We start from the raw sequence: 23037 nt of genomic DNA, 5'->3' as shown, positions 1-23037 counted from the left end.
GGCGCAGGCAGCGCGTTGGAAAGGGCGGAAATGGGAGGGGAGCGCCGCCGGGGAGGGCGGGGGCCTTGCTGACGCGTGACCTCCAACCTTTCGCCGGCTATTGCGCAAGCGCACTACCGAGTGCCCGCGCTCTCTGCCTGGCTGCGCGTGCGCTGCACCATCGACGCATGCGCATTGACTGGCAGGGCAGCTCGCTGGAGCAGGTAGGCCGGATCTGCGGGGCGGCTACACTGCAGAGCAGCGTGTAGCGCAACGCGCCGGTCGGGTTGTTTCCCCAGACTCGCGGCACTGGCCAGGCCAGAGAGCCTGGCTCATGCTTGGTCTACGTCGCTGCCCAGTTTTCCGTGTCCCTGGGAGTAGTGCGGGAAGCATCTGCACATTGCCTTTGCCCGCGGGCTTGTCTTGTCCAACTTCCAGGAGGAAGCAGATATCCTGAGCTCGAGGGACGTGCCGAAGGTCAATCGGCTTAGACCCAATTCTACCCGGGAGACCAGCGGTCACGGGAGAACCGCCCAGCAGCAGCAGGCGAACAGGTGAGTCCCCTCACCTAACCTCTAGGAGGCTCTTGGAAAAGCTGGGAAGACAGACGGCGGGGCGGGGCGGGGCGGGGCGGGGCCCAGGAGCCCGAGCTGCCTGCGGAGGGTGGGCCGGGGCGAGAGCATCCGGGGGGTCAGATGTGGGAAGGGCCGAAGCTGGAGCCTCGCCAGTGAAGGGCACCCCCGACGGGGGTGGGTGCAGAGAGCCATTTGGTTGCATGGTCTTGGGTGAAAGGACAGCAGAATGATTGCAAGAGGATCAGTGGGCTGACTCTGGGAGTTGAAGCCAGGAACTCACCCACCTTCATTTGGGAAATGCGACTTTATTACAGATAATAACGTGCTTAAGAACACAGCAAGGTGTGTGCTTGGCGAAATCTCTGTCAGCTCAGACGCAGAGGGACAAGAACAGGCCAGCTCAGGTGGGAGAGGGGATGACACGGTTGCTCAAGGGCAGAAGCATGGGGTGCAGAAGTGGAGCCATCTGCAGTCAGGACAGCTGGGCCTGAGGCGAATCTTTCCGATGGCGGCCAAGTCTCCAGCAACATGGGGTACATCTCAGGAGCCCGGGGTACCTTCTGCCTTCTGACAGCTTTGCTCTTTTCCAGAAGCATCAGGTCGATGTCACTGCTGGCTCGGGCGCCCACTGGCTGGCATAGGCTCTCTCAGCTCAGGCCTCCAGCCCTACCCAGGACCATAGGAGGTGAAGCCCTCCATGTGTGTTGTCGGCTCTCAAGGCAGAGCCCCCCAGAGGTGGGCAGACAGGGCAGGCCCCAGGGCCCTGGGCTGCGAACTAGACTGCTGATCACAGCCTTGTTTGGGGCTGGGCTGGGTGGGGCCTGGCTGGCTGCAAAGAATGAGAAGGAGCGGCGGCGCCATAAGCAACGGACAGAGGCCCTGCGCCAGATAGCTCTGGGCCAGGGGAACTTCAGCCTGGTGGACCACCAGGGCCAGCCTCGCTGCAAAACCGACTTCCGGGGCTGCTGGGTGCTGATGTATTTTGGCTTCACTCACTGCCCTGACATCTGCCCAGATGAGCTGGAGAAGCTGGTGCAGGTGGTCCGGCAGCTGGAAGCTGAGCCCGGCTTGCCCCCGGTGCAGCCCGTATTCATCACTGTGGACCCTGAGCGGGATGACGTCACAGCCATGGCCCGCTACGTGCAGGATTTCCACCCAAAGCTCCTGGGTCTCACTGGCTCTACTGAGCAGGTGTCTCACGTGACCCGTAGCTACCGTGTGTACTACAGTGCTGGCCCCAAGGACGAGGACCAGGATTATATTGTGGACCACTCCATTGCCATCTACCTGCTCAACCCTGATGGCCTCTTCACAGACTTCTACACCCGGGCCAGGTCAGCTGAACAGATCGCAGACAGTGTGCGGCACCATATGGCCCTCTTCCAAAGTGTCCTGTCTGAACCCAGTCAATAAAGGTGTGACGGAACTGCATGTGTGTAATCTGTTCCGCCAGCCCCCTGGAGTTGGTGGCAGGAAAGGGGCCCAGGACCTGGGCAGCTCTTTCTTCTGCATAGAGCAGGAGTTCCTTCGAGTTTTTTAAGGGCAAGGAGGAATGGCAACACCTCTTTATTAGACTGGGCCAGCCAGGAAACAAGGGAGGGAGAAGCAGAGCCCTCTCCACATCTGGGGGAAGGAAGGGGGGACGTCACTCAGGGCTGGGCCATAGAAGGAGCAGCGTAGGTCTGGAAGCGCTTGTGGGCCCGCTGGTGTGTGAGCAGTCTCAGGGACATGGTGTCCACGGCCGCCTCCAACCCTGGCTGCTGGGTGATCTCCACTGTGTGGTCGTTAGCCTAAAGGGGTGAGGTGTCAGTGAGGTCCAGAGACTGCTCCCCTCCCGGCCTCCCAGGGCCACTCACCAGCTGCAAGGTGGCCAACATAGCACGACACACTTCAAAGGCAGGCTGGCCAGCCACCAGGTCCGAAAAGCGATACCACTGGTTGAGCTGGCTAAACTTTGAAACCACCTGGTCCCCATAGGTGTGGATGTCAAAGGGTACGTGCTCTTCCTGCAAGGGGGAGAAGAAGAGCCTGGGAAAATCCGGGACAGGCAACAGGAGGTTCCCCCTCTGCACCCAGAGCTTGACGGCCCACCTGCTCTTGGAGGAGCGGCTGGATGGTATCTTCCCAGTCCCTGATGCGCTGGCTGAGCTCTGTCTCCTGGACAAACTTCTGAGAGGAGGTGATGAAGAGCTCCTAGGAGAGGATGGGGCTGCCATCTTCTCTGCACAGGCTAGGCCCAGCCCCCACACCTGCTGACCCTGGCCTACCACATTCTTTCGGACCAGCTCCTCATAGCTCAGGGACTTGGGCATGTCCTCTGCTTCTGGAAAAGGAGTAGCTGTGAGCTGCTGTGTCCTCTTTCCCCTCCTGGGTCTTCACTGCCACCCCCGAGCCCCAAAGCCTGCAGCTCACTCCCAGACCTACCCAGGTCTACAGGCTCCTCAAGCCTTGCTCCCTCAGGCTCCGCACATCCCTCGGGCTCCAGAAAGTCATCTGCTGGGAGACAGAGAAGCACCGGGCAAAAGGCAAGTCAGCTAGCTAAGGGTGCTGAGCCCAAGCCAGGCCCCACAAACACCCACCTGCTACCCCCAGGTCCTCCAGGGAGTCGTCCTGGTGGTCTTCCTCCTCTGGCCATAGCCCCTCCTCGGCCCTTGGCCACTGCTCCTCCGCCATCTGCATAGAGAGTAGGTATGAGGGGCGCTGCTGTCTCCCACGGGCTTTGCAGAATCTCTGCGAGTACTTGCCTCCCTCCTCTGCAGCTTCCGGAGGGTCTCCAGTTGCTCCCTCACATGCTTCCAGTACAGGACCTCCATATCTGCAAACGAGCCTCGTGAAGGGTTCCTGCATCCTACTTGGGCCACTCACGGCCTGAGTGTCCCCACCATCCCTCCGTGTAGGGCTGTGGTCTTACCTGCAAAGGATGGGCCTTTCTGCCGGGGCCTCCTGCTGTCTGCGTGGTCCGAATCTGTGAGAGGACATGGTCAGCAGGAACCAAGCCCCGTCCCTGTGGGCAGAGGGCTGTCCACAGTTGGGCTCTGTAGCCCTGGCCCAGGCCCAGCCCCGGGCCCCCATACACACACACACACACACACACACACTCACAGGCTGCCAAGTACCACTGGTGAAAGTCTTGCAGCTTGGTGGCACCTTTCCTTTTGCGTTTCTGTCCTGTGGCCTCTACGCTGGGGGGCACTGAGTAAGGCTTGCCTGGGAACAAGGACTAAGTCAGAGCTGGGCAGCTGTGGCGCCTACCCTGCCTCCTCCTGCCCCAGGGTACCCAGTTACAAGCACCTGGGTGGAATGTCCCTCCCCCAGTTACCTTTCTTGAAGGGCTTAGAGTCTAGCGAGTCGAAAGGATCCAGATTCTGCCATGGGTCTGAAGTCTCCTGAGCACAAGAGGACACAGGGTGGGGAGCTTACACTCATCCCCTAAAAGGCCAGTGTAGCTGACAGCCCATGGGAGGGCTGATCATGGACCCAGAATCAAAGAGGGATGAGGAAGTGGGAGAGGATGGGACCTGAAGCTATGGGAAGGGGAACTACTTCAGAGATGCAGGAGGGTTCTATTTCTGTGGTAACAGATTCTTGTCCCAACAAGAGAGCAAGCACAGAGGCCCCAGGCTGAAAAGCAGCAAGAACAAAGGGGTGGGCAGCAGCCCTGGCAGTTCACGCCACCAGCTTGCCAGGCCCCACCACTCCTCACCTTTACCCGTGATGCGTGGTCCAGGACCTCCTGTCTCTCCCGCAGCATGTACTTCCTGGGCTGGGCAGCACTCTGCAAAGAAACAACCTTAGAGAGCCCATCCCTCCACCCAAGGCTCTCAGCACTCCAAAAGCTCTACTGAGTCAGATAAAAAGAATTCTTGGGGATGGGTACACAGGCTTCAAAGTCCCAGGTTCAATCCCCTGTGCCACTATAAGCCAGAGCTGAGCAGTGCTCTGGTAAAAAATTAATAAATATTCTTGGGGGCTGGGTGGTGGCACACTGGGTTAAGCACATATAGCTCAAAGCACAAGGTCCCACACAAGGATCCCAGCTTAAGCCCCCAGCTCCCCACCTATGGGGCGGGGGGGGTCACTTTACAAGCAGTGAAGCAGGTCTGCAGGTGTTTCTCTTCTCTCTCCCTCTCGATCACCCCCTCCCATTTCAATTTCTCTCTGCCCTATCCCTAAAAAACGATTCTTCAGGGAGCCTCTCTGAAGGCAAAAAGCTCAGAAAGTTCAAGGACCAAGATTCAAGTAAACAGACCAGCGGTCATGGGGTACACTTTTGCTGTTTCAAAAATAAGGAAGAAAAGGGCAGACTGTGACAAACATCCGCGTCATCTACAAATACTCTTCTTTCCCCTATGTTCAATTTTCTTTGGGGGCTGAGGGAGGCAACTTCAGAGACCAGTAGCCATGAGTACCTGGGGGCCCAGACCCTCAAACACCAGCCCAACCTGAGGGGCAGCAACTGCTCTGTCAGAGGGGGCATGGTGGCTGGCAGACAAACCCACTGCCCTGGTGTCGAAGCCCAGAGAAGGGGCAGACACAACTGACTGGGGGAGGCCAACACTATCCCACTTTACTGGCTGCCGTGGGACCAGGTTGCCCGACTGGTAGCTGGGGCTCTGCAGGCCTCAGTGTGGGTCTCACCTGCTGCGGGCTGCTGGGCTCTGGAGGTCCCACAGGGGCTTCAAAGGGCTCTGCCATGTCTTCTTCCACATCGTCATCCTCACCCCTGGGCAGAGGGCCTTCTGGAGAGGGGTCTGGCCAGGGTAGTGGTCAACAGGGTAGAGGCCAGTCAGCCCCAAAGGTCAGGCCGCAGATGGGGGGCTTCCTTGAGAGGCCATCCCTTCTCTCAGCTTTACAGGTAATAGGCTGTTTACATGCTACTTGTCACTGGTGTGCCAAAATCAAGTTTTATTTCTCACTGACACCTCTCTCTCTCTCTCTCTCGCCACCAAGGTTACTGCTAGAATCTCAAGCAGGCACAATTCCACCACTTCAGATAAACTATTATTTTCTTGTTAAAGAGCCACTACACTGCTCCGCTGCTCATGAAGCTTCCTCTTTGCATGGGGCTCCCATGTGGCAGCTGAGGGCTCAAATTGGGTCCCCGCACATGACAAAGGGTGCACCCAAACACAGGAGCTATCTCCCTGTCGCCCCAATTTTTCTCTTTAAATGCTGCCATCTTTCTGTCCAAAGAGAAAGCAGGTCCAAATGTCAGAGGCGAGGACAGGCAGAAGTCCCAGTGCTGCTCCGCACAGCTCAACCTTCCGCCAGCCAAAGAGGGCCAGCAGGCTGGGGAGAGGCATGGAGAGTCCTGCTGTTTCCCCCACCACCACCCCTGCAAGTCTCCTCAGGGAGCTCCCTCACCTGCTGCTTGCTCTGGCTCCTGCTCCGGGCAGTTGCTGAGCATAGGGGCTGGACCTGCACACAGAGAGACTTCCATTGGCTGCTCCTCTGTCCTCCCAGCCTCTGGGGAAGATGGAGATTGGGTAGGGTTAGCCCCTCCCAGGGCACTGGCACAGGAGTCAGGCATGAAGCCAGCGTGAGCATCTTCAGAGTCCAGCCCATCTCGCTTCCTGCAGCCGAGCCCTTACCCTTCTGGTTCTTCGGCAGCAGCGTCTCCACGGGGGACATGCCCACTGGCTCCAACATGAAGGCCCCTCTGGGGTGCGGGGTGCATGTATTCATCCTAAAATCCTTCCGGCTGGCCAGGACTTCCCCCTGACAGCTGTTCTGGCAAAAGCACACCCGCTGCAGAGGCCCTGCCACCCACTTGCTCCCCTGCCCCCACCCCCCCCACAGAGGCCCCTACCTGTACAGCGGGTGGCTGCTCTTCTCCAGCTCATCCGGGGCTACCAGGGCCATGGGCAGGAGGGGGATAATGAGGACCTCCTGTTAGGAGGCCGAGATGGGGTGAGCTGTGCAGCCCTTGGGTTCAGGTGAGGAACCCACCTCCCAACACACCCTCCAGCTAAATGTGGCTGCAGGGCCAGTGTTGACCCACACCCTCCTACAGGGGAGGGCACTCACACTGGGCACCTGGCTGCTCCTCAAATCCACACTGGCCCGGGTGTCAGGGAGTTCATCCAGTGACAGGAACTGCAGGGAAGACAGAACTCAGGAGCAGAACCCAGCAAGCATTCAGTGGGCAGGGGCCACACACCAAGAAACCTCACCTCATCCTCCACCTCCTGCGGGGGCCTCGAGTTAGTGGCCCAGTTGGCCTCATCTTCCTGAGCCGAGGAGAGCTGCTTGGCCCTCCTGCAGGAACATTAAAGCGAGGGCATGGGGAGGCTGTAGCCCGCCAGCATCTCCCCCAACCCTCCGCATGCCCTCAGCACTTACTTCTTCCCAGAAATGAAATCCAGAGCCTGGTAGACCAGTGAGTAGAGGTATTCCACCTGGAGAACAGGAACAGCAGGTGAGGATGTGGGCAAAGGCCCTCCATGATGCTCCCAGCCCTCCCCTGAATGTACAGAAACACCTGGCTGCCGGCTGCTTCTGGGCACAGAGGTGGAAAACCAGAAGGGCCCTAACAGCCGAACCTCATTTAAGAGGAGCAATAAACACTGACTTTCTGGGCGCTCGCCATATGCACAGGATGGTGCCTCCAGCTTTACTTCATTCAGTCACTGTGAATGCACTGCTGCTGCTAAGCTCATCTTATACAAAGATAAACCAAGACTCCAAGAAATAAGTAACTCGGATCAATGGTGGCCTAGGGGCAGGTGAATACAGCAGCCACAGCCTCAGGGGGCTCTATCAATTGAAATCTGTTAAAGGTCATTAAAATTCAAAATTCTTCAGTCATACTCTCAGTTCTGGGGCTCAGATATAAGAACAACATAAGGTAAGTAGTAAGGGTTCTTGGTGAGTTGTTTCACTGAAAAGGGAAGCAAGCCTGGGAGGTGGGACAGTGGCTGAAGTGCTTGACTTACAAGCAAGAGGTCCAGAGTTTAACCCCCACCTGTGATACTCGGGCCCTCCTTTTTTTTTTAAATATTATTTATTTATCTATTGGATAAAGACAGAGAGAAACTGAGGAGGAAGGGGGAGAGAGAGGGAAAGAGACAGACACCTGCAGCCCTGCTTCATACTCGTGAAACTCCCCTGCAGGTGGGGGTCCTGTGCATCACACTACGTGAGATCAACCGGGTGTGCCACCGCCCAGCCCCGTACTTGAAAATCGTTACTGGATCTCAGGAACAGCTACCTGGAGAGTGTGCTGGTCTGTTATGTGCACCACCCAGTTTCAAGCTTGGGCCCCACTACACTGAAGGAAGCTTTAGTGCTGTGGTCTCTTCCCCTATGCCTCCTGTGTCTTTCTCAAAAGAAAAAAAAAAAACAAAGAAAGGGAAAAAAGAAAGAAATCTGTGTCATACAGGTTCAGGTCTCTGATCTCAACATTCGTACACAGGTCTGACTTCCCTGATGAGACATTTTTCTTGGTCTGCTCATGTCTGACTATTCCTTCTTATGATTCCCCCAACTTCATCCTGTTTTTCCTCTCACCCTCTAACTCGGCTTTTCCATTTGGGGCAATTCTGTTTTGTGGGGCTCCCCTGCACATTGTAGGATGTTCTGCAGCAGGCCTTGCAATGAAATTTTTAAATCCAAGCTTGTTTTTTTGGTGTGAGAAGGCAGACGGGAAGTGGGGCACTGTCCCAGCAGACATGGGGTCCCAGTCCCCCTGGACCAGCGGCCAGGAAGGGCCCACCTTCTTACTGTAGACACAGGCAGAGCCCTGGATCAGCAGTGCTGCTTCAATGAAGTTCATTGTGGTTTTGCCTTCATCAAAAGAAATGCAGATCTGGTCCAGCTACAAGATACAACACAGGGCAGTAAGAAAGCAAATTCAAGTACACATCTACCCAGGCAGCCCTCACAACATCCTGCCTCCCAGTGTCTCTAGCCCGAGGCCATCTTAAGCAGCCTCTCTGACAGACACGCTGGGCTCATGGGTTGTTCACTCTTTTTTTTTGTTTTGGAGTGGAATTGCGGGTTCTTGTGATTCCCCCTCCTATAACTTTTTTCAATTTATTTATTTTTTATTTTTTAATCTTTATTTAGTTATTGGATACAGACAGCCAGAATTGCGAGACAGAGGAGAGAGACAGAGAGAGACACCTGAAGCCCTGGTTCATCACTTGTGAAGCTTCTCCCCCTGCAGGTGGGAACCGGGGGCTTGAACCTGGGTCCTTGAGCATTATAACATGTGTGCCACCACCCAGCCCCCTCCCCTGTCACTTCTTTTTTTTCTCCTGTAACTTCTAATACCTAGCATTTTGGAAGCAGGAGGCCCTGGGACAGTACCACCCAAGAATACCAAAGCTATATATAGTTTTTTTCAAGATTTGTGCTTTGTCTTCCATAGGCCTGGAATGAATGTCCCCCACTGTTCCCAGTACGAACTCTGCTGCAGTCTCCCTTGACATGCTTCAGACTTCCTGCCACCCTCTGGGTGGGGGGGGTCTTATCACACTGCCTGAGTTTCTCCACCTTTAGTGAACTGTGAAAGGATTCTAGCTTTTAGCCCAGTGCCTGGGACTGTTGTCCAACACATGACTGAGAAACAAATAAAGTGGAGGCATCAGAGCTAAGTCTGAAAGACAGATGCACCCAAGGGAAGAAGACTAGAATGACATCCTAGGAACGAACAACCCACATAGAGGCAGTTAGCAGGCACTGAGTTGAACTACTTAGGAAAATGAGTGTCAAACGTGTCTGGAGCACAGGATGTACTTGGAATAAGGCAAGCTGTCAGGCACTGTGGCAGAACAATGAAGAGGGCGACCGGGAGACACTCCAGCACCACTTGTACTAATTCCTGAGATAAAGAGGGGTCATCAGGTCACTGGGGCAAGGAGAGGAAGCAGGAGGTAGCAAGACAGTCTGGAAAAGTAAAAAGGCCTGTCGGGGGAGTCTGGAGGCTATGCACCTGACAGAGCATACACACTACCATGCACAAGAACCCGTGTTCAGTGGTCCGGGAGGTGGTGCAGTAGATAAAGCATCGGACTCTCAAGCATGAGGTCCTGAGTTCAATCCCTGGCAGCACATGTGCCAGAGTGATATCTGGTTCTTTCTCTCCTCCTATCTTCCTCATACATACATACATACATACATAAATAATAAATCTTTAAAAAAAAACAAAAACGTGTTCAGTCAGGTTTCTATAGTGTAGTGGTTATCACGTTCGCCTAACAAGAACACATGCTCCAGTCCCAAGTCCCTTTCTACAAGGAGGAAGCTTCAGGAATGGTAAAGCAGTGTTGCATTGTCTTTCTCTCTCCCTCTTAATTTCTTTTTCTCTGTACTAAAAAGAAAGTTAGCTATTTTTTTATTTAAATAATTTTAATTGATTTTTTTCTTTTTTTTTTTTTTTTTTTAAGTAAAAGGAGTTGTTAAACCTAGGCTCCAGCTGAAGTGGTGCTTCTCTCTTATTTTGATTAAGGTTGGTTTATTTTCATGAGAGCCCAGAGCTACTCATCTGTTATGTGGTGTTGCTAGGATTGAACCTGAGGCCTTTGGGGCCTCAAGCACAAGTCTGCTGCACTGCTTCTTCAGGTCTGACGCTTCTCTTTGCTAAGGCTATCTCCCAAGACCTGGCATTCCACCCTCTAATGACTCACGTTCCAGACATGTTCCCCAGCTCGTGCTCCAGTTCACTCATGTCTAGCCCAGATGTCTGACTGTCTCCTCCAAATAGCATGTTGGGACACTCTAGCCGCAAATCATCATAGAGGTCCACGCTGAGCTCAAAATTCCCACCCACCACAATTCACTACATGAAAACTGAGGTCTTAGCTTGGCCTCCTTCTCTCACCCCTGCCTGTTCAATGTTTGCCCACCTGTGTGGCACGACTGCACCCTGCTCAGCCTGGCTCACCTCTTGCCTGGGTCTCTGTACAGCCAGGCTCTTCTGCCTTCACTTGCCTCCAGTTTACTCCTCACACAGGACTTGGATTACACCACCCTACATGCAGAGTGACTCTCTGCCACTCTAAGGAAAAAATTCAAGGTCCTGTCCCTACCCCTTTATTGACCAGATTCTTCTCCCCGCCACCCCCTCTCCCTACTCAAGTATACCCAGGCCTACTTCTAGGTCTTTGACTAACACAGTGCTTTCCTATCTCAGAACCTTCAAACATGGTGATATCTATCTGGAATAGTCTCCAGCTCACTATATGGCTAGGTGAGTACTTAAAAAAAAAAAAAAAAGATTTTATTTATTTATTAATGAGAAAGATAGAGAAAGAACCAGACATCACTCCGGCACATGTGCTGCCGGAGATTGAACTCAGGACCTCATGCTTGAGGGTACAGAGCTTAGCCACTGCACCACCTCCCGGACCACTAGGTGAGTACTTTCATCCCAAAGTTAGATCCCCAGATCAAACTCTTCAGACTCCAGTACTAAACATGAATAGATATGGACTCTGAGTTAGATGGATATGGTAAACAGTTAATTGTATTTATAAATTTTCTTCAAGTTTGGGAGCTACTCTCTGCCCTAAGCCTGCTTCTCAATACTATTCTTAATTCTCTGACACTATCTTCCCAGACAATATTTCTTTTGTTTGTTTGTTTGTTTGTTTGTTTATGAGAAAGACAGGAGGAGAGAGAACGAATCAGACATCACTCTGGCACATGTGCTGCCGGGGATCGAACTCGGGACCTCATGCTTGAGAGTCCAAAGTTTTATCATTGCGCCACCTCCCGGACCACCCCAGACAGTATTTCTAGTTCACACCCATGTTAGCTATCAAGCTCAAGCAAAGATTAAAGACATGGGCCCCTAGGAATATACCTAAAATAGACTTCTAGCTTCCTTCCACTCTAAGGCCCCTATTCACATCTGCTTTATTCCTACTTTTTGGTTCCTTGATTATTAAACATTTTGTCCTGCCTTGTATTTTATTGCCTTTCAGTCACCAAGTTGCTTCAATCATTCAAGTATGACACTGTTTCTTTTATCTGAGAGAGAAAAGGGGGAAAGGAAGGACACTCAGAAGTAGTAATAAGTGTAGCGTGGTATGACTTAGAATGGAAGTGAAGGGGGCCCGGTGGTGGTGCATCTGGTTAAAAACATATGTTACAGTGTGCAAGGACACAGGTTCAAGCCCCTGGTTCCCACCTGCAAGGGGAAAGCTTCATAAGTGGTGAAGCAGGACTGCAGCTGTCTCTCTCTCTCTCTCTCTTTTTTTTTTTTTTAACTTTTTTGTTTGTTTTTTCCTTACCAGAGCACTGTTCAGCTCTGGCTTATGGTGGTGCAGGGGATTCAATCTGGGACTTTGGAGCCTCAGGCATGAGAGTCTCTTTGTATAACCATTATGCTATCTACCCTCCACCCCAGGGGTCTTTCTCTTTCACTCTCTATCCCCCCTTCCCCTCTCAATTTCTCTCTGTCTCTATCCAATAATAAATAAATTTTAAAAAAGAAAAAAAAAAGGAAGTGAAGGCAGGATTATAGAAAAAAATGGGGAAATATATATATATGGAAATATATACGTGTGTGTATAGATAGATAGTTATATCTGTGTCCTTGGGAGAACTACTGCAGTTTTTCCAATGTAGGGAGTAGGGACACGGCACTCTGGTTGTGGGAACAGTGTGGAATCACACCCCTATTATCTTTTAATTTTATAAATCAACATTAAATCACAAATAAGTTTTTTTTACAAGTTGTCTGTATCAGGTGATATTTAAAGCCATAGACATAAATGAGACTATTCTGGGGAAATGTACAAGGTCAGCATTTAAACCGGACAAAAGAAAAAGAGTAAGTAGGGGATCAGGCGGTAGCGCAGCCGGTTAAGCACACGTGGCGCAAAGCGCAAGGACCGGAGTGTAAGGATCCCGGTTCAAGCCCCCGGCTCCCCACCTGCAAGCCCCCGGCTCCCCACAGGCAGTGAAGCAGGTCTGCAGGTGTCTGTCTTTCTCTCTCCCTCTCTGTCTTTCCCTCCTCTTTCCATTTCTCTCTGTCCTATCCAACAATGTCAGCATCAACAACAACAACGATAACCACAACAAGGCTACAACAACAAAGACAACAAAAGGGGGGAAAAATGACCTCCAGGAGGAGTGGATTCATGGTGCAGGCACTGAGCCCCAGCAATAACACTGAAGGCAAAAAAAAAAAAAAAAAAGAATAAGTAAATAAGTTAGGAAAAAAAAAAAACACAGGGAGTCGGGTGGCAGCGCAAGGATCCTGGTTCATGCCTCCGCCTCCCCACCTGCAGAGGAGCAGCTTCACAGGCAGTGAAGCAGGTCTGCAGGTGTCTGTCTTTCTCTCCTCCTCTCTGTCTTCCCCTCCTGTCTCCATTTCTCTCTGTCCTATCCAACAACGACGACAACAATAATAATAACAACAATAAAGCAACAAGGGCAACAAAAGGGAATAAATTAATTTTTAAAAAGATCACTATAGTTTGCTTTTTAAAAAGTGGAGCGGCGGGAGTCGGGCTGTAGCGCAGCGGGTTAAGCGCAGGTGGCAAAGCACAAGGACCGGCATAAGGATCCCGGTTCAAACCCCGGCTCCCCACCTGCAGGGGCGTCGCTTCACAGGCAGTGAAGCAGGTCTGCAGGTGTCTTTCTCTCCTCCTCTCTGTCTTCCCCTCCTCTCTCCATTTCTCTCTGTCCTATCCAACAACGACAACAACAATAATAACTACAACAATAAAACAACAAGGGCAGCAAAAGGGAATAAATAAATAAAATAAATATTTTTAAAAAAAGTGGAGCGGGGGGGGGGCTGGGCAGTGGCACAGTGGGTTAAGTGCACATGGTGCAAAGTGCAAGGACCGGCATGAGGATCCAGGTTCGAGCCCCCGGCTCCCCACCTGCAGGGGGGCCACCTTAGAAGCAGTGAAGCAGGTCTGCAGGTGTCCGTCTTTCTCTCCCCCACTGTCTTCCCCTCCTTTCTCGATTTCTTTCTGTCCTATCCAACAACAACGACAGCAATAACAACAATAACAATAATAAGAAGAACACAACAATAAACTACAAGAGCAATAAAAGGAAAAAATAGCCTCCAAGAGCAGTGGATTCGTAGTGCAGGCAATGAGTCCCAACAATAACCCTGGAGAAAAAAAAAAAAAAAAAAAAAAAAAGGCGGAGCTAGGAAACTGCAATGAAAATGGACAAGCCTTTCATGCCTAAATCTCAGAGAGCCTAGGTCCAACACCCAGCACCGCCAGAAGTAAGCAGTACTCTCATGCATCTCTCATTAAAATAAATAAGAAAGTAAATCTTAAGAAAGAAATAAAAAGGAGTAGTCAGCTCAAATGTTGCTTGAGTCAAGTAAGATGACACAGTAGCCCTTGGATTTGGTTGGACTGCAGTCTGGAGGTCAGTCTAAGAGTTTTGGAAATTAGATTGGGCTGTGCTGTGCTAGGATGGGCTGAAAAGCAAAAGCAAAGTGCAGAAATGAAGTGGACACCTCATGAGGGAGACCTAAACACAGCTGTCAAATACAAGAGGATTAAATGATTGTGGGGGTGGAGACACACCCTGGTTTATCCCACAGACTCTTGCTCAATTCATTTTCTGTCCCTGGCACCACCATACACCAGAGTTGAGGAGTGTTTTGGTTTAAAAAAAAAAAAAATGCTGAGGGGATGAAACACAACAGTAACTTCAAATTGGTTTGAAAACTCAAGGTAATGCTGAGGGACAGCACAGGGACAGGAAGACCCAGGAGAGCTGATTCGCTCACATAGAACTGGGGCACAAGGACACTGCACAGCACACGGAAAATGGGAACCGGAGTACAAAAGATGCGCGCCTGACGGTATGGGAGCTTTGGGCAAGGTAAGCACGCCCCAAGTTTTCTGCTGGCCCATAGGATGTTGGCTCAGGTATGACGTGTGTAAGGGTTTGATAGGTTTACACACGGAGGGGCCTTTGGAACCCTTCCAGAGCCCTCGGAAAGCTGTCTCCAAATTTTCTTTTCTAATTTCACTGATGCATGAATTCTACCTCATAAGGTAATAAAGGACGATTTGGAAATCGCACACCTATCAGGCCGTGTTCCCTTGTAATTGTTTCAAGGCAATTTCACATCGGACCCACTGAAGGGAACTTAGCTCTCCTTAGCTCTGACAGTAATAAGTAACCAAATGGTGATCCAGATCTCTCAAAGCACACTACACATGCATACAATACATACATCTATTGCACTAGAGAAAAACGCTGGCCATCACCCATTAAATCCATGTCACCGCTCATTATTGGGTGGTGACCGGTAATGACAGCTTCAGGCTAATTTGACATGGAATGATCTGGGGATGCAGGGGTGGAGTTGGGGAAAGGGGGGATGCCGTGCGTGTCTGAGGACAAGTGTGGCCAGAGTGTCAGTCGGATCCAGACCACCCCGACACCGCAGTTCCAGCATCCCAGGCCTGCCCAGCGCCGCAGCCGTCCCGCGCCGCCCACTCCTGCGCCGGCCTCACCTCCTCCAGATATTCGCCCAACTGGGCCGCCACGTCCACCTCCCAGTTCTTGGTGAGGTCGCGAATGGGCTGCAGGAGATGAGCAAAGCGCGCCTCCACGTCCTCCATGTCCCGGAGGAGTGGCGGCGGCCTGGGGGCCGCGGAGTGGACTTCGAAGGGAGCCAGTGCAGTCCTCAGCCCGCCACTATCTCTGGCGCCATTTTGCTGTTCCCGCCCAGGAAAGCAAGCTGCGAGCAACACCGCGCATACTTATGACGTAAGGCGGCCTCAGCCGGCGAGCACCCGACCGGTCGAGCCGAGCGCCGCGGGCAGATGAGGTCATAAGGGGCGGGGGCTACGGCGATCGAGGGTGGGCGGGGCGGGGCCGGGAGGGGCGGGGCTTGCTTCTTCGCGGGCGTGGTCGTGACCTCGACTAAGGGGCGGGGCGTTGAGACCCGACTAGCGAGCGGGCTACTCTCCCTCCCGACGCGTAGCGGTCATGGCGGGCTCCAGGCTCCCTCGGCAGCTGTTCCTCCAGGGCGTGGCTGCCGTCTTCATGTTCGCCTTCGCTTCCCTCTACACGCAAATCCCAGGTGAGGGCGCATCCTCTGACCCCCGCCACGTTTCCGCCCTGATGCGTGCTGGGGACGGGGGCGGGGGCGGGGCGACTCCGGGCATGCATGGGGCGGTTTCAGGTGCTGACCTGGCGCCGGGGAAAAGGTTGGGAGAGCGGCTTCCTTCCCGACTTGGTGGGGCCGCTGGGAGATGAGGCCCGAAGAGGAGCCGGGAGCAAACCGGGTCCTGCAGGCGCTGACTGGCGAGCAGCTCTGGCCCATTCCATTCCTGTTGTGCCCTCCCACAGGCCTGTACGGCCCCGAGGGCATCCTGCCCGCCCGGAGGACACTGAGGCCACAGGGCAAGGGGCGCTGGCAGCAGCTGTGGGAGACCCCGACGCTGCTATGGGAAGCGCCCCTCCTGGGTCTGGACACTACGCAGGGCCTGGAGCTGCTGAGTCTGCTGGGCACCCTGCTGGCCATGGGCGCCCTTCTGCTGCGCCCCCTGCGCCACCTCGTCACCTACTTGCTGCTCTGGCTTGCCTACCTCTCGGTCTGCCAGGTCGGTTGGGGATTGCCTGCCACCCCTGCACCTCTGGGACCCTGACTGCTAGCCCCCACCTTGCCATCCCCTGCCCCAGCCCCCACCTTGCCTTCCAGCTTCTGCACACAATCCCCCTGCTCCCTGACCACCCTTCTTCCTGCAGGTGGGCCAGGTGTTTCTTTATTTCCAGTGGTGAGTGACTGGAGGGTGTGGGACTGCAGAAGGCCCGGTGGGATGGGTGTTAGCCTCCCCCCACCCCAGGGGCCCTCCCGGGGCACAGCCTCCCTGGGGAGGGCTCTTTGTGCTACTCTGTCTGCCCACAGGGACTCCCTGCTGCTGGAAACTGGTTTCCTGGCCCTGCTGGTGGCCCCCCTGAGGCAGACCCGCCACCACAAGCAGGGTGGGCAGGCAGGAGCCTCACCCCATGAAGACCTCCCGTTTTGGCTCGTGCGCTGGCTGCTGTTCCGCCTCATGTTCGCCTCAGGGGTGGTCAAACTGACCAGCCGCTGCCCTGCATGGTGGGGGCTCACTGGTGAGGGTGCTGACCTAGAGACGGGATAATCTTGGGGTAACACCTCACCCAGCCTCATCTCCTGCCTGTTGCCCACAGCCCTAACCTACCATTATGAGACGCAGTGCCTCCCCACTCCAGCCGCCTGGTTTGCCCACCACCTACCTGTCTGGCTGCACAAGCTCAGCGTAGTGGTCACCTTCCTCATAGAGATCGCAGTGCCCCCTCTGTTCTTCGCTCCCATTCGGCGCCTGCGCTTGACTGCCTTCTACTCCCAGGTGGGCCAGGAAGATAGACAGGATGGGGGCATCCTTCAGCATTGCCAAGGGGAGGTGGGGTGGGCATTGCACTTCCACCAGAAGAAAGACCTACAGACAGAGAGATGGGTTGGGTCTGATATGAAGCTGGGCCTGAGAGGCTGGACTCATGTTCCCTCCAGGTGGCAGGGGCGTCAGAAGTGTGAGCAGATGGAATAGATCAGAATAGAGGCTGAGGGTGGTGACATGGAAGTGGGGTGACTCAGGAGAGGCCTGGAGGAAGGTCTGCGGGAAAGGGGTGACCTCAGGCGCTCTGAGTGCAGCTGTCGCCCCCCCACCCCACCCCGGTCCCCAAGGTCTTACTGCAAGTCCTCATCATCCTCACCGGCAACTACAACTTCTTCAACCTGCTCACCCTGGTGCTCACCACCTCCCTGCTGGACGACAGACACCTCGCTGCTGAGCCTGGCAACGCCCGCCGCAAGAAGACACGACCCTGTGAGTGTCACCTTGTTGGCTGACCCCCACCGCCCACTGTCCCCTGGTGTCCTCCATGACCTCCTGCGAGTTCCATCTCAGCTCCCTGACGACAGACCCTCCAGCACCTTTCCCAGCTGACACGACTGCCCTGTCTCACAGCTGGGCTCAAGTCTATGCTGGCCGCACTATCACTGCTGCTGGAGCTGACCATCTATGGGCTGCTGGCCTACGGCACTGTGCACTGCTTTGGCCTGGAGGTTGACTGGGAGCAGTACACTGTTCACTCCAGAACCAGTGAGTACCGGCCTGGGGTCCAAAGGGCAGGACTGGAACACCCTCCTCACGCCCCCTTCTTTCCATAGCCTTCACCTTCCACCAGTTCTCCCAGTGGCTGAAGACAGTGACCCTACCCACTATGTGGCTGGGGGCAGCCTCCCTCACCTGGGAGCTGTTGACTGCCCTCTGGAGGTAAGTGGTCTGTAGGGTGGGGCTGAGCTTTCCCGGGCAGGCCTGACCACCCTTGGGTTCCCCGCCCTCAGGTGGACCCAGGTGCGAGGATTACTGCAGAAGCTCTTTACTGGTGTCCAACTGTCTGTCTTCGGTGTGGTCGTCGTGGTGTTATTCATGATCAGCCTGGTGGGTAGCACTTCTGGGAGGCCAGGGGAGGGGGGCTGGGAGGAGGCTAGAAGTGGGTGCGGAGCCTCTGCCTCCCGCCTGCAGGTGCCGTACTCCTACGTGGAGCCCTCCACCCACAGCCGCCTCTGGACCACCACGCACCGTCTCTTTGGCTCTGTGGAGCACCTGCAGCTGGCCAATTCCTATGGCCTCTTCCGCCGGATGACTGGTCTGGGTGGGCGGCCTGAGGTGGTGCTGCAGGGCAGCTATGATGGCCACCACTGGACGGTGATTGCTCCCGGGTCCCTGAGGGGGAATGAGGTAGCGGTGAGGCCACTGGCCCGGCTGGTACGCTAACCTAATAGGGGTTCTGCCTACAGGAGATTGAGTTTATGTACAAACCTGGCAATGTGAGCTGGATGCCCCCAGTTGTGACGCCCCATCAGCCCCGCCTGGACTGGCAGATGTGGTTTGCAGCTCTGGGGCCGCACACGCACAGCCCGTGGTTCACAAGCCTGGTCCTCCGCCTGCTGCAGGGCAAGGAGCCAGGTACGGGGCCACACCTGGAGGATGGGAAGTAGATCCTCACTTGGTGGGCTGGGGTTATGGGAATTCCTATGCTAAGCCCTCATCCCTCACCCCCCTGTAGTGATCCGCCTTATCCAAAATGACTTGGCTAAGTACCCTTTCTACAAGCAGCCACCCACTTACATAAAGGCCCAGCTCTACAAGTACTGGTTCTCACAGCCTGGGGAGCAGGGGTAAGGCCCATTGGGGACCTGGGGAACTGGCAGGAGGAAGGTGGCCGGGGTCTGTCCTGAGTGTACAGACTCCAGCCGCCTCAACTCCCTGTCCTGTGGCAGTAAGTGGTGGCGCCGCCAGTGGGTGGAGGAATTCTTCCCTTCTGTGACCCTGGGGGACCCAAAGCTGGATGGACTGCTCAGACAGTTTGGCTTTCAGGTAGGAAGGTGTTAGCCCACCTGGGGAAGGTGATGTGTGACCCGTATCTGCCATGTGACCTTCCTCAATCCTGCCCCCACAGGACAAGAGCCCACCTCGGGCTCGCAGCTCCAACACTCTGACCCAGGCCCTCCAGTGGGTACGGGAACAGCTGTCTTCCCTGGAGGGCCCCACCGTGCTTTGGGGCCTCCTCGCCACTGTCGGGGCCATTAAGGTCATACAGGCTTTGCTTGGACCCCGGTCCCTCCGGCCTTTCCCTCCGGCCCAGGGAGAGAAGCACAAGCCAGCCCCCAAGAAGGACTCAGCAGCAAAGGAGTCAGGTGCAAAGGCTGCCCCAAGCTCTGACAGCAGCAGCAACAGCTCCCGGAACTCCCGGCGGAAAAAGTAGCTGTGTTCTGCCAGCCACTTTCCCAGGAGAGTCAGGGCACCGGGCCCAACCTGGCCTTCTGCAGCAGCACAAGCCCCGCTGTGCCTTAGGCCACTGCCACAGCAGAGTTGCTGCCCTTGGGTGGGCTCTGACTGCCCTACTCTGAGCGCCCCTCCATCAGCCATGTCCCTCCCCAGGACACTGTGGCTTAGAGGATGGTCTAGGAGGTGAACATGTATCCCTACTCAGGGACCTTCCCAGGACACTGCACTCAGGAATAGGGGAGGCAGTTTCCTGCTGCACCCACTGAAGGGGTCTGCACCCGGTCCCAGCTCCCACACAGGAGTAAGGGAAAGATTACCCTGAGATGTCATCTCACTAACCCAAGCCATCACACATACCCATGACTCTTTAATAAAGATACTTTTGTACTTGACCATGGGTCTGACATTTCCTTCCCACAAGACGGACCTGAGGACAGTGGGCTGTGCCTGCCTCTGGTGAGGACAAGGTGCAGCTAAGAACTGACCTGGCTGTGGTCGGGGAGGTGGCGCAGTGGATAAAGCACTGGACTCTCAAGCAGGAGGTCCTGAGTTCAGTCCTCAGCAGCACATGGATCAAAATGATGTCTGGTTCTTTCCTATCTTTCTCATTAATAAAATATTTTTTAAAAAGAACAGAAGCTCTAAAATAAAATTTAAAAAAAAAAAAAAAAAACTGACCTGGCTATGCAACAAGACTTTCACGGCTGAGGCTCCAAGCTTCCAGGTTCAGTCTCCAGCACCAACATCAGCCAGAGCTGAGCAGTGCTCTGGCCTTTCTCTCTCCTTCTGTGTCTCTCCCTCTCATTGAAATAAAAAATAGATATGAACTGGCCTGCCTTCACAGGTGTCTGCTCTCCTGCCCTCAGCACTCCTCTAGAAAGAAAAATGGACGTGGTTTTGGCCTGGCAGTGCCTAAGACCTGGTTCTTAGTCCTGCACAGCCTGGCAGCTGCACAACTCAGAGGCCAGTAGGGAAAATGGAGCCTGGGACACAGGAGGAAGGGAAAGTGGACTTGGACATGGAGACATGAGAGTGGTTATGCAGTGAAGCTTCCATGTCTGAGGCTGGGAGACCTCTGAGCTCAGGTTCAATCCCTGACTCCACTATAATCAGAGTTGAGCTGTGCCCTGGTGAAATGGATGGATGAATGAATGAATGAATGAATAAAACTAATCAGTGATGCTAAAATGTTCCCCTGAACTCCTAGAGGAAGCTGTGTGCCTCGTGGAGACTGCAGAGCTCAGTGTTTGGTGGAGACGTCCATTCTCAGAAACCACGTCATGACCCTCCCGGAACACCACCACCACAGGCCAGAGAAGTCAGCACTCCTCCGTCCACTTCTGGTTGGAAAGCTGAAGGGCAAGCAACCCAGGAGGTGGTGCAGTGTAGAGTGCTGGACTTACTTGCTGGAGGTGCTGAGTTCGATCCCCAGCACCACTTATGTTGAGTTTCTCCTGAGACAGAGAGAGTGCTGCTCTGGTACATGTGCTAGAGAATTGAACCAGGAACCTCAGGCATGCAAGTCTAATGCTCTACAGCTGGTTTTTCTCAGCCATTTTATTTTTTAACTGTTCAGCTATCTGATCTAACACAATCTTTCCAAGTATGGGAGCCAAAAGGTGGTGGATCTAGTAGAGACGGTGTGCTACCATGCTCAAGGACCTGGGTTCAAGTCCCTAGTCCCTACCGTGGGCTGGGGGAGACTATGCAGTGCTACATGTGTCTCTTCCCTTCTCAATTTTCCTGTTTCTGGAAGGAGAGAGGGAGAGAGAGAGTACTGGCAGTGGCACAACAGGTTAAGTGCACAGAGTACAAAGCTCAAAGATCCCAGTTTGAGCCCCGGGCTCCTCACCTACACAAGGTCGCTTCACAAGTGGTGAAGCAGGTCTGCAAGTGTCTATCTTTCTCCCTATCTTCCCCTCCTCTCAATTTCTCTCTGCCCTATCCAAGAAATTGGGGGGGGAAATGGCCACAAGAACAGTGGATTCATAGTGAGTGCAGGCACAAAGCCCCAACAGTAACCCTGGAGACAGAGAGAGAGAGAGAAGAGAGAATGGCTACCAGGAGCAGTGTACTTATCATGCAGCACCAAGTTCCATCAGTAACTCTGGTGGTAATAAATAAGATACTAAAACAAAAACAATCTAAGCATTAAACAGATGAGCACACACTTGAATGCTGTGGTGCTGGAGATCAAACTCAGCACCTCCTGCATGCTGAGAGCTTTTGAACAGCCATCTGCACTGTGTAGAACTTGGTAAGGTTCACCACAAGCAGAACCCGGACATGCCTGGCTCCTGTGAGAACGCTTATTATGTTGAGATCTACTCCCAACTTCAGATTTGGGATCCAGGGTGGCTGGGCTATATATGATATAGATCATATTCTAATATGATCTACTTGTGACTGCTGAGACAGTACCAAGTCCTTCCCCAGCACCCTTTGATTTCTAAAAGGGAGGGAAAAGGACAGGAAAGGTGCAGCCCTACCTCCTCCCCAGATTCACAAAATTCTTTTTTTTTTTTTTTTGCCTCCAGTGTTATCGCTGGGGCTCAGTGCCTGCACTACAAATTCACTGCTCCTGGAGGCCATTTTTCCCCCTTTTGTTGCCCTTGTTATTTATCAGTGGTGTTGTTACTATTATTGTTTGTTGTTGTTGGATAGGACAGAGAGAAATGGAGAGAGAAAAGGAAGACAGAGAGGAGGAGAGAAAGACAGACACCTGCAGACCTGCTTCACCGCCTGTGAAGGGACTCCCCTGCAGGTGGGGAGCCGGGGGCTCGAACCATGATCCATATGCCAGTCCTTGTGCTTTGCGCCACGTGCACTTAACCTGCTGCACTACCACCTGGCCCCCAAAATTCTTCTTCTTTGGAAGAATTCAGATGCTAGAAAGTCTGACCTCATGTGATCCCAGGTGCCCAGAACCCTTCAGGATGCATCTTTCAGATGCAAATAGTGTCTCCACTGGAGCAAGGCCACTATTCCACACCACACACACCGCTGAGATGGGGGCAGCCATATCACTCCCAGGAGTTTGTTTCCCCACTACACCCACCTTGAGCTCAGCACAGTCCCATCTCAATATACAAATTCTGTGGCCCTGAGGGCTTGTGATGGCCAGAATGCTGGGCTTACAAGCATGAGATTTTGAGTTCAGTCCTCAGCACCGAGTATGCCAGAGAGATTATTTGGTTCTCTGTTGTTGTTCTTCTTCTTCTCATAAATATATCTTTAAAAAAAAAAAAGAATGCATTTCACACTCTGAAATGTGAAGTTAACCTCCAGGAAAGAAAGCAAACCCTGGCTTGTGCTTGATAGACAGCAACAGACAAAGTACAGCTTGTCTCTGTAAAGATTCCAAGTCCAGCTGGTGTTTGGGACATCCTCTGTACATACCAGTTTGAGCCTGTGTGCCTGTCTAAGTCCGGTGCTGTCACCTTCTGCTGTGTCTGTCCCCTGAGTTGGCAGTTTTCCAAGCACTTGGACTCAGGGGTCTTGGAGAGTCTACTCAGGCTCCCTCACAGGCTGTCAGCCACGCACCAGCAGCCCCTGCCCTTTGGTCTTCAGCGTCACTCATGCCCTGGCCGGCCTCTCACCCAGTGGCAGAGGGCATTCAAAATCTCCATGAACTCAGGCCATGCCCCCTTTAAAGGAAGTGTCACTGTGTCCCTGGCAGGAAGTGCTGCTTCCTCGGGAGCTACATTCCAGAATGTAGTGCT

The 23037-nt window shown here is 53.7% G+C and overlaps 3 protein-coding genes across 6 annotated transcripts; 2 read left to right on the top strand and 1 right to left on the bottom strand.

The window, feature by feature from the left end:
* The first annotated feature begins 30 nt into the window (after window positions 1-30).
* LOC103110248 (protein SCO2 homolog, mitochondrial) lies at window positions 31-1985 on the top strand. Its single transcript, XM_060188874.1, has 3 exons — window positions 31-203; window positions 418-533; window positions 1145-1985. Exons 1-3 carry the CDS (start codon window positions 168-170, stop codon window positions 1965-1967), a joined length of 975 nt encoding a protein of 324 aa, XP_060044857.1. The 5' UTR covers window positions 31-167; the 3' UTR covers window positions 1968-1985.
* Window positions 1986-2104: 119 nt separating this feature from the next.
* On the bottom strand, window positions 2105-15259 carry NCAPH2 (non-SMC condensin II complex subunit H2). 4 transcript variants are annotated; one of them, XM_016186566.2, is made up of 20 exons: window positions 15005-15259; window positions 8269-8370; window positions 6897-6952; window positions 6728-6812; window positions 6582-6650; window positions 6364-6443; window positions 6146-6279; window positions 5919-6020; window positions 5193-5305; window positions 4258-4329; window positions 3874-3940; window positions 3657-3761; window positions 3466-3519; window positions 3299-3369; window positions 3134-3227; window positions 2979-3050; window positions 2822-2874; window positions 2646-2747; window positions 2411-2560; window positions 2105-2344 (listed from the first exon to the last, which is right to left on the bottom strand). In XM_016186566.2, exons 1-20 carry the CDS (start codon window positions 15110-15112, stop codon window positions 2204-2206), a joined length of 1830 nt encoding a protein of 609 aa, XP_016042052.1. In that variant the 5' UTR covers window positions 15113-15259; the 3' UTR covers window positions 2105-2203. The 4 variants fall into 4 exon arrangements, with proteins under 4 accessions (XP_016042052.1, XP_060044855.1, XP_016042050.1 ...); XM_060188872.1 differs by having other exon boundaries at window positions 2979-3047; window positions 15005-15258; XM_016186564.2 differs by having other exon boundaries at window positions 2822-2877; window positions 15005-15257.
* A 154-nt stretch (window positions 15260-15413) lies between these two features.
* On the top strand, window positions 15414-19707 carry LMF2 (lipase maturation factor 2). Its single transcript, XM_007519370.3, has 14 exons — window positions 15414-15576; window positions 15846-16099; window positions 16245-16273; window positions 16405-16613; window positions 16692-16870; window positions 17206-17347; window positions 17489-17623; window positions 17692-17797; window positions 17869-17965; window positions 18050-18232; window positions 18325-18493; window positions 18594-18705; window positions 18808-18904; window positions 18987-19707. The coding sequence occupies exons 1-14, from the start codon at window positions 15483-15485 to the stop codon at window positions 19290-19292; spliced, it is 2112 nt and encodes a 703-aa protein (XP_007519432.1). The 5' UTR covers window positions 15414-15482; the 3' UTR covers window positions 19293-19707.
* The last annotated feature ends 3330 nt before the right edge of the window (window positions 19708-23037 follow it).

This window comes from Erinaceus europaeus, chromosome 4, assembly GCF_950295315.1.
Source record: "Erinaceus europaeus chromosome 4, mEriEur2.1, whole genome shotgun sequence".
NCBI lineage: Eukaryota > Metazoa > Chordata > Mammalia > Eulipotyphla > Erinaceidae > Erinaceus > Erinaceus europaeus.
The sequence above is the reverse complement of the archived record's forward strand: the minus strand, read 5'-3'. Positions and strand labels throughout refer to the sequence as shown.

What these genes read in the sequence shown, in the direction of transcription:
- LOC103110248 (XM_060188874.1), top strand. Translation starts at nt 168, where the DNA reads ATGCGCATTGACTGGCAGGGCAGCTCGCTGGAGCAG. An exon ending in AGGGCAGCTCGCTGGAGCAG is followed by an intron (nt 204 to 417) that starts GTAGGCCGGATC and finishes TCCAACTTCCAG; the next exon opens with GAGGAAGCAGATATCCTGAG. An exon ending in CAGCAGCAGCAGGCGAACAG is followed by an intron (nt 534 to 1,144) that starts GTGAGTCCCCTC and finishes GCTCTTTTCCAG; the next exon opens with AAGCATCAGGTCGATGTCAC.
- NCAPH2 (XM_016186564.2), bottom strand. Translation starts at nt 15,112, where the DNA reads ATGGAGGACGTGGAGGCGCGCTTTGCTCATCTCCTGCAGCCCATTCGC. An exon ending in CTCTAAGCCCTTCAAGAAAG is followed by an intron (nt 3,762 to 3,873) that starts GTAACTGGGGGA and finishes CCTTGTTCCCAG; the next exon opens with GCAAGCCTTACTCAGTGCCC. An exon ending in CCAGTGGTACTTGGCAGCCT is followed by an intron (nt 3,520 to 3,656) that starts GTGAGTGTGTGT and finishes GTCCTCTCACAG; the next exon opens with ATTCGGACCACGCAGACAGC.
- LMF2 (XM_007519370.3), top strand. Translation starts at nt 15,483, where the DNA reads ATGGCGGGCTCCAGGCTCCCTCGGCAGCTGTTCCTCCAGGGCGTGGCT. An exon ending in CCTACCTCTCGGTCTGCCAG is followed by an intron (nt 16,100 to 16,244) that starts GTCGGTTGGGGA and finishes TTCTTCCTGCAG; the next exon opens with GTGGGCCAGGTGTTTCTTTA. An exon ending in ATGATGGCCACCACTGGACG is followed by an intron (nt 18,233 to 18,324) that starts GTGATTGCTCCC and finishes TTCTGCCTACAG; the next exon opens with GAGATTGAGTTTATGTACAA.